This window comes from the organism of the source record quoted next, unplaced genomic scaffold (genome assembly GCF_019419815.1).
Source record: "Pyrus x bretschneideri cultivar Hongxiangsu unplaced genomic scaffold, Pyrus_bretschneideri_v1 Contig30, whole genome shotgun sequence".
Classification (NCBI taxonomy): Eukaryota; Viridiplantae; Streptophyta; class Magnoliopsida; order Rosales; family Rosaceae; genus Pyrus; species Pyrus x bretschneideri.
Window position 1 is genome coordinate 117,481 of NW_025999613.1, and position 9,944 is coordinate 127,424.

Sequence of the window (9,944 nt, forward strand, 5' to 3'; positions counted from 1 at the left end):
GCAGAGCTCGTCCATGAGTCGGTTGGAGAATTGTTTTTCATTGTCAGTGATGATGTAGCAAGGCACACCATATCGGGAGATGATTTGCTCCTTAATGAAGCGGACGACCTGTTTCCTTCTTGACTTCCTTTAAAGGTACAGCTTCAGCCCATTTAGAGAAATAGTATGTTGCAGCTAGGATGTAGGCTTCTTTGGTAGATGATTTTGGTGTAATTGGTCCCACAACGTCCAATCCCCATGAATCGAATAGCCATGAGGGTGTAATGGCTCTGACAGTTGATGTATGAAGTTGGCGTGGAACTGGCAGGCTGGGCACCTTTTAGCGTGCTCTAGGCAATCCTTCACCATGCTTGGCCAGTAATAGCTCATCCTTTTGAGCTGGAATGCAGCTTTCATCTAGGCTGATGTGCTCCACATATGCTTGAGTGTGCTTTTTCCATGGCTTGATTAGCTTCTTCCTCACCTAAGCATCTTAGAAGTACTCCTTCAAAAGAGCATCGATAGAGGGTTTCTTTGTAGTAGAGGAAGCGAGGTGCTTGTTGACGTATTTCAGAGCGGTGTCTAGGATCATTCGCAAGCTTTCCATGCTCCAAGTAGTCGATCAGTGGCTGTCTTCACTCTTCAGTGTTGACTGGAAGTACAGAAATGTTATTTGTATCATCCAATAGCATTTCATTGACGGGCAGGATCACCCATCTTTTGCAAACTAGCACATCTGTAGCTTTATCTTCTCCTATCGCCATACTTGAGGCTAAGTTAGCGAGAGCGTCTGCCATTTGATTTTCTTTTCTTGGCACATGTTCTAGCGTCATGGCCTCGAACTTTCGGAGCAGTTGAGCTGCTAGCCGGAAGTATAGGACGGGATTATCTTTCCTTACTTCATATTCAGTCAAGAGTTGATTGATTATGAGCTTGGAGTCACCATACACTTCTAGCGTTGTGATTTCCATATCGATCGCCATTTAGAGTTCGATAATTAGTGCTTAGTATTCAGCGACGTTGTTGGAGCATAGATTGCTTAGTCGAAAGGAATAGGGTAGTATTTGTCTTTGTGGTGACATGAATACTACTCCTACCCCTGCTCCGTCTGCTCCTGTGGATCCATTGAAGAACATTGTCCATGTCGGTAAGATGTTAACATAGAACACCTTATGGTCAGGCAAGTCATTTGAGATTTTCCAATCGGCTGGGATTGAATGATCGGCAAGGAAGTCCGCTAAAACTTGTCCCTTGATGGCTTTAGCTGGATTGTAAATGATTTCATATTGATTGAGAAGTGACACCCATTTTGCTAGTCGCCCTATCAAAATTGGCTTACACATGACGTATTTGATTGGGTCAGCTTTGGCAACCAAGTGGATAGTGTAAGCATGCATGTAATGTCTAAGTTTTTGGACAGCAAAGGCTAAGGTAAGGCACATCTTCTCGATTAGGGTGTAGTTGAGCTCAGCCCCAGTGAGGGCTCTACTTAGGTAGTAGAGTGCTCTTTCCTTTTGGTCTTCATTTTCTTGTGTTAAGAGTGCTCAAATGGAACCTTTTTATGCAACAATGTACAGGATGAACGACTTTCCAGGCATGGGAGCTCCTAAGACAGGTGGGCTTGCTATGTACCTTTTTATTTTTTCAAAGGCATTGTGGCAGGCATCATCCAATACGAATGAAGCGTCCTTCTTCATGAGTTAACTGATGGGTTGATAGCGTCCAGCGAGGTTGGAGATGAAGCGTCTGATGAAGTCAAGTCGTCCTTGTAAAATTTTTAGCTCGTGTAGATTCCTTGGCTCTGGCATACTTAGATTAGTCCACTTCAATGCCACAATGCTTGACAACAAAGCCGAGGAACTTCCCAGAGGTGACACCAAGTGCACATTTTAATGGGTTCATCTTGAGGTTGTAGTGTTGTAATCTGTCAAACACATTTTGTAAATCCTTTAAGTGATCAGATCTCTTTTTGGCCTTGACAACTACATCGTTTATGTAACATTCTACGTTTTTGTGCAGCACTTCGTTGAAGATCCTATGCATTGCTCGTTGATATGTAGCTCCAACATTCTTTAAGCCAAAGGGCATTACCTTGTAGCAATGAATACCTTTTAGAGTGCGGAAGGCTATTAATTCCTCGTCTTCAGGAGCCATACGAATTTGATTATACCCAGAGGAGTCATCCATGAATGATTGTGCCTTATGGCCAGTGGTTGCATCCACCATGATTTCGATGATTAGTAAGGGAAAGTCGTCATTCAGGCAAACATCGTTGAGGTTGCGGAAATCTACGTAAACACGTATTTATCTAGATTTCTTAAGGACAATGACAATGTTAGAGATCCATTTAGGGGATTGCACCTCTCAAATGAAGCCTGCTTCAATTAGCTTGTCAATCTCGGCCTCAATTTGTGGGATGAGTTTGGATCGATAGTATCTTTGAGTTTGCTTTACCGATCGCATTCCAGGCTTAATTGCAAGACGATGCACAATGATGGTAGGGTCAAGGCCGGGCATTTCTTTGTAGGTCCAAACAAAGACTTCTTTGTACTCTAAGAGCAATTGGTAATACTCCTCAATCTTGTCCGCACTTAGTGATGCACTTACGAAGATATGCTTTGGTTCCTTGCTTGTGCCTAAGTTGAGCTCCTTGAGATCATCAATCGTGGCTTGCCCCCCATCCTTGAACTATGGTGGCACAACAATGACATCCTCCTCAAGGATTTCTTTTTTTTTTTTTTTTGTTTTCTTGGATTGTGATGTGGAATATGTCTTGGACCTCCTCTTCAGTGTCGTACTCTTGGGCTTGTTGGCAAGAAGATTGGCCAGTGTGGATGATGGTGCTCCTTCTTATTCTACTAGAGCGTCGAGCTTTTCTTCCTTCAACGTTGTCTTCCTCTTTCTAAAAGGCTCATTGGTTTCTTCATGACTTTCCAAGGCCTATCGTCGCGGAGGAAAGCTAGCCGTGTTGCTTCGTTTCTTGGGTTTTGATAACCTTTCGAAAATAGAACTTTAGGGTGTTGGCGTGTTAAGCCTTTTGAAGATAGAGGTTCGGTCTTGGCCACCAATGGAATCAAGTTAGTGAATGATTTTAAACTCAAGTAGTGGGCAAGAGAATTTAAGTGTAAAGATTGCATTACCGTAGATAAACTCTACATAGGTGTATTTATACCGTGGGGGAGAGACATTTTTAAGATAGAATCTTTGTTCTAACTAGGAGAATCCTAAAAGATATCTAGTAAGTAGATATTGCATCCTCTTAGAAGTGTGATTACGTTCGGCGCATGCGTATCCTTAAATTGTAAAGACTCTAAGACTTATAAGATTTGACTGTGTCCATATTCTGATCAAATCGCGTATCTTGCGGAACAAGCATGGTCATCCAATGGAGTCGTTAGACTCCGCTTATTGCCCTGGAGTAGAGTAATGGTGGCACTTTGCTCCATCTGATATAACTCTGATCGGAGATGGTGAGTTCATGATCAAACTTTTGGGGTAACAGTATTCAGATCAGCCTTACTCCGGTCCTGCAAAATCGTGGTTCCACACATAGTTAAAGGCAATTGTGGAACCATGATTTTCTAAGGCTAGAGTAAGGCTGATCCGAATACGGTTACCTTAAAGGTCCAGTTATAAACTCACCAGCTTCGGGCAGAGCTGAATCAGACGAAGCAGTGGTGCCACCATCACCTTGTTTCGAGTAGTAGGCGAAGTCTAGCAACTTCGCTAGATGACCATGTTTGTTCTGCAAGATACGGGATCTAATCCGGATGTGGACACAATCAGATTCTTTAAGTTTTGGAGTTCTTACAATCTAGGAACTGGTGTGCGCTGCAAGTAATCATAACTCCTAAAACGATGTAATATATACTTACAGATATCATCTAGGATGCTCCCGACTTAGAACAAGGATTCTGTAATCAAAAGGTCTCTCTCCTCACTATATAAATACACTCATCTAGGGTTTATCTATAGTATTGCAATCTAGGCACTTGAATTCTCTTGCCCATTATAAACTATTCACTAACTTGATCGTCAGACAGTCTTTGGCCAGCACACACCCCCTCCGGTTCTAGTCTTGCTCACAATTGTACTTTGTTTTGCAAATAGTCGAGTTCGAGCACTTTCTCCACACATAGCAGTGCGCGAATTTGGTTCACAACACTCATGTGTTGAAGTATGGGCTTGATTCTAATGTTTTTGTTCACCTAATTAACATGGTGATTGAAAAGACTCTCAAGAAATTACTTTTACGATTTCAAATATCCTACCATTTGTTATATTGTCTTCCATGGACAATCGAACACGAGTACAAACCTTCATTTCTCCCCAAATTATTCTATCCAAACAGAGAAAGTGTAAGTGCTAAGAACATATGGTATTAGAATCATACGTGTTTAGTTTCAGAAATAATGTAGTACCCGTGTTCAGTTTAATAAATAGTCAGTTTCAGAAGTAGTAAATATTCATTTTAAGAAATAATGATAGTAGTAGTGCTCAGTTAGTGATAGTACTCGTTTCAATTTTCAGAAATAATCAGTGTTTAGTTTAAAAAATAATGTAGTACCAATATTCAGTTTCAGAAATATTCAATTTTAAAAATAGATAATTTCAAAGAAAGTGACTAAGGGAAGGAGAGAGTGTGTGATCCCACGCGTCAAATTTTTATCTTTTTTAAATTCTATTTTTTTATTATAAATTTTTGTTTTTCAGGGCCAATCATGATAAAACCCTTTTTATTGATACTAAAATAACCCTTCCAATTTTACTTTTTTATTCTACATTATAATATCTGTATATAGGCCAATGTGTAAGTTCACATAAAAGGAAAATTCACATATTCACACGAATTTTATTTAATTAAGCCAGTTTATTCATTAGAAATACAACCACATAACTACATTCCTCTCGTCCTATATTTTGGAATAGTCATCCGTATACTGGCCAACTACTAATATATACGTGTGCGCGTGTGTGTTAGATAGCCGCTTTCTTAATACAAAATACCTTTGTTGGGGCAGAAAAATGGTGATGGTGGTTGAATTAGATTGGGGCAATTTATTAACTGCGTTATGTTTTTGTCGCTGCAAAGAGTGACCTCAACCAATTCGGTCATCCTATTATTCTTTTGGCACTTGAGTTTTGGTCTCTTACCTTTGGTACCATTGCGTATGGCCATTACAATATCCCACCGTTTCCTTTTTATCCCCTCCGGTTCCATCTTCGCTTTTGAGAGGATTTCAGAGACATTTTGTTTGTCGGTTATGTACATCTTGATTACTGTTTCAAGGTAATTCATGTCGTCCTGTATCGTGGGAGACCCACATATGCCATGTTTTTCCCACTGTCTTCCCCAAAAGCCCACATTATCGGTTCGATCGAATACGTTCGGCCAAATAATGTCCAACTTGGCTCGTCGATTTCCTATCTGACATATAATATATGATAGAAAAAATCATGATTAAATTTTACAGTAGTTGTAATATTTGCATAGAGGGCGAGCCTTAACGCAATAGATAAGTTGCTCATTCGTGATCATAGGTCACAGGTTTGAATCATCATGGAAACAGTCTTTTTGCAAAGCAAGGATAATGCTGCATAAGAAAGACGTTCCTCTCCCAACTCTCACAAAATGAAGAGCATTGTTGGCTTAGGGTCGCCCTTTGTAAAATTTGCACAAGCGTGCATGATTCTTTGTTGAGTATATGTATATTTGAAATAACCAATATTGACTCTCTGATTATTAATAATATTACCTTCTTAGAATCCAAGGCTGTTTTCTTGCAATATTCTGGATCATGTCCACTCCAGTTTGAAGGCCACAAACCGTGAACCGTAAATAACTTGTCAGGAGGATCCTTACAAGGAGTAGGACGAGAGTTGCAGGCAGCCGGCTGATATTGCTGAGTAAATTGAAAATAATCGAATCCCACCGTGGATGAAGACAATATTAATACAATTAACGAAAAAACTATCGTAACCGTATATATCATCCCCGTAATCCCCATTGAATAATATTTGTTCAAGTGCGAGGCAGATAAATATTACTAATTAGATCGATTTGAAGTAGTAGTGGTGGTAGTGTGGATCAACTAGAGATCAATTAAGCTCTTATATTTATATTACTTAGTTGTAGGCATATGCGTACACGCATGTATAAATAATCAAATTGCTCTAATTGACCATCCATGATCACGTTTATTTGATCACATGTTCTATAAATCTATGGCAATTATTTTCTCCTTCAATATTTCTCTTCAAACTAGTCATGTGCAATGCCCTTAGGTGATAATCTTGGTCACATGTATTTGATCATGTGTTGTGTTTCTAAGTGGATGGGCTAAAGCAACAAAATTCTATTTTCTGATAAATAAATATAAATCTGGCACGTTTCCAGCACACGTGTATCAGATGTTCATATTTCATCAGTCACATTCTCCTGAACCACGTGGTCCTGGAAAATGGAAAGGGATTCGGGAATCGCTTTCATCAAATCCATCAAATCACTCAAATTAATCAATCAATTCGGATTCTTGAAATTTGATTCAATGGTTAAAAAGAAGAAATCTTTTAAAGTTATAATAACTTTAGCTATTGGATCAAATTTCAAAGATTCAGATTGATTGATTAGGTGAATTAAATGAAAGGGATCCGTTTCTTGGAAAATCTCGATAAACAGTCATTGCATCTAATCCAACAGTAGAAAAAGAAAGCTGTTATTTAATATTATTTTCACTTTTTCTCTCTATTTCCTGCCACTACTCTCAGTCAATGTCTCTCTTCGTCGACTGGATGAAGACGAACAAACGATGAAGATTGATGAACGAAACTGACCAATAACGATGATCGAAGAATGGAAAAGGCAAACGAACGACGGAGTATTGGTAATTCACACGTTAAAAGATTATTTACTGCTCTTAGATCAGCTTTAATGGTGACCTAAAATCTAAAAATATTTAGCCCAGAAAATTTAGGTTTTAGCCCAGAAATAGTTTTTCTACTCCAACTCATCTGGCTTAAAATTTTAGCTCCAGATTATCAAAGAATGAATTAAGGCTATTTTTTTTAAATTTACTTTTTAAAAAAAAAAATTATGTAGACTATTCTAAATTAATTTTATGAACATTTTAACCTAAAAATATTTAAATTCCAATAAATTTTGAAAAATCACTAAATTAATACATGAAAATCAAGATAAACCACATAAACTTAATACCAACTACATTTAATAAACCACATAAACTTAAAAAATAAAAAAGACAATTAATAAATCACATAAACTTAAAAAATAAAAAAAAAACAATTAATAAACTACATAAACTTAATAGAATTGAAAACTCATAGACTACATAAACTTAATAATGATATTCACCATCTTGACTTGGTGATGGACTTGGGTGATAGTCTTGAGATGAATCATCATCTTGAAATATACTCCTTGTGGCATTTCTTCGTAAAATTTCCTTTTGCTTACCACGTAAGTATCTTTTCCTCCCTAGAGTGTATTTGTCGAGGTCCTCCATTATCAAATTAGTTTCGTACCTTTCTTGCTCCCTATCCCCTTCTTCCTTCATGGCCAAAAGCATTTGGGCCGATTCTTCTTGCCGACGGCACTGGTTTTCGTTCATTATTGCCATTTGCTAGCAAATTGGGCACGTGTCGGATCTTGGGACTTCCCTTTTCTCTTTGCTTCCTTTTGCTTATCTCTACCCAGGGGCCTTGCAAAAGAAAAAGTTGGGGTCATTTGTTCGACACCTTCATTGTTGGCAAAATTCACACCTTCATTAACATCATTTGGGGGTAGGGCTTCACTATGAAATAGTCTTCCACATTGTTGGTTCGCATTGGTTCCCCACCTCGGACAATCCTTGAGGATGTTCCAAGCATGATGCAACTTAAAAGCTTGATTTTTTGGTGTAGTTCTTGTCTTGTAAATTGCCATTGCTTTGTCACCCTATGCAACAAATACATAAAAATAATTAGTTGCAAAATACTATTATGTACATGACAACTAAAATATCAACAAATAAACTCACAATTTCTAAGGCACCCCTTCCACTAGGCATGTCAACCATGGCTCTCTCCAAGCTTCCCTTCCACAAAGTGCACGCTTTGTTGATAATCTTCCACCGATCATAAACGCCACCAACTTCCCTTCGACCGGCGTTGGAGTTTTCATGGAACTTATCAATGATTTTACCCCACAAAATCTTTCTATTTTGATTGGTGCCGACGGCACCATCTTCGCTAACCGAAATCGATGCCAAACATAAAGCAATATCTTCGTCAAAGGTCCAATTACGACCTCTAACATGCTCTTTTGCCATCTTGAAAATTTTGGAAATGAGAAGAAATGGTAGAAAGAAAAATTGGAAGAATTGTAGGGGAAAAGTGAGTTTTGTGTGGATGTTTGAACAAATACATAGGTATTTATAGAGTTTTTGGTTGAATTTTAAGTTAAATAATTTTTTTTAAATTAATTTAGCCGTTGGATTTAAATTTGGACCGTTAGATCTTTTTTTTTTACCGTTAGATTTGATTATATTCGATCTAAGCCGTTGGATTCAATAAATATATAAATATAAAAAAAAAATTGAACGTGGACCGTTGGATGAAGAAAAGTAGCCGTTGGGCTAAAGTGATGTTGACACGCAAGGGGGACAGCCCCACGTGGGTGGGCTTCGGCTGGAAAGGTCCTTGGCGCGTGTAGCACGTTGGGCGAGTGGGTTTTGGGGTGTGGGCTTCACAGCCCAGATTTCACTCTCATCCGTGGGTCCCACTTGAATTTGTGGGCTAAATTGTGGCTGGTATTTGCCTTCCTTTTGGGTTTTAGGTTTTAGGTTTAGTTTAAGTTTTGCGTTGGAGTGCATTTGTGGGGGGGGGGGGAAGGGAAAATTTAGGTTTTAGGTTACCATTGGAGATGGTCTTATATCCCAAAAATGGATGTTTTGGACTTTTCACTGTTTTAATAATTTTAGCATCTTTTTTTTTTTTAATTCTTTGTTATTTGTTTAACTGAAAATATGATTTTAACCTTTTAAATTCAATTTTCTTCATAAAAAAACTGGACATAATTTTTTTTACTTAAAAAAAGCCTAGTGACTATGATCTGCGTAAGCAAATTTATTAATTACATTCATTCTACTTTACACATTTTACATTTTTCGGGAGCTAAAAATACCCTTGTTGCATGTTTCATTAATACAAGTAATTTTATGCAGATTATAAGGGAAGAGTTAATGATTAATTTACCTACTAATTATTTTTAGGGAGTTTTAATGAAAAGAGTTTGGGCTAAATTTATTTTAACAAAAAATCATCCTATAACTTTATTTTAATGACAAATGGCTCAAATTTTAATGAAAATGACTTAAAATATAATGAAAAGGAAAAAAGTTTAATATAATTAAATAAAGTAATAAAAACTGAAGCACGGACCCTGCACATCCATTACACACATTATTTCTGAAGATGAACGATACTACACTATTTCTGAAATTGAACAATACTACAATGTGGCATCCCGTTATGAGATTTATTGTAGTTTATTCTTAGTAGTAGTGAAATTATGAAAATACCCATGTAATGCCACATAGACCTTCCATGTGGACCTTAATTTTCCTTTCACTTTTTCACTATTATTTTACTATTTCTGAATAATACTTATTTTTTATAAACACATGGCCGCAAACGGAACTCAATCCGAAATTATAACGAATAAGTTATGTTTGAAACTGTGTAAAAATACGTAAGGCAAATCCAAAACTTGAAAATTTCCCTCGTGCAGCGCGCACCCTTGCTGGAATTTTATTGAGTGTCTGAGTAGTCTTTGTGCAGTGGGAAGAGATGCTTTTGTTTCTGGTGAAAATTGAGGTGAATTGCAAGTGGGAGTTAAATAATAGCTTTAATGGATTTTTTTGTTATGTTTTATGTTGATGCTTGCTGATATGAGCATTCTTGCAATG

At 37.6% G+C, this 9,944-nt stretch overlaps 1 protein-coding gene across 1 annotated transcript; it reads right to left on the minus strand.

Annotated features, from left to right (window-relative positions):
• Nucleotides 1-4,834: 4,834 nt before the first annotated feature.
• Nucleotides 4,835-6,009, minus strand: LOC125479974 (ribonuclease S-6-like). The gene is made up of 2 exons (XM_048590158.1): nucleotides 5,736-6,009; nucleotides 4,835-5,407 (listed from the first exon to the last, which is right to left on the minus strand). The coding sequence occupies exons 1-2, from the start codon at nucleotides 5,985-5,987 to the stop codon at nucleotides 4,973-4,975; spliced, it is 687 nt and encodes a 228-aa protein (XP_048446115.1). The 5' UTR covers nucleotides 5,988-6,009; the 3' UTR covers nucleotides 4,835-4,972.
• Nucleotides 6,010-9,944: the final 3,935 nt, after the last annotated feature.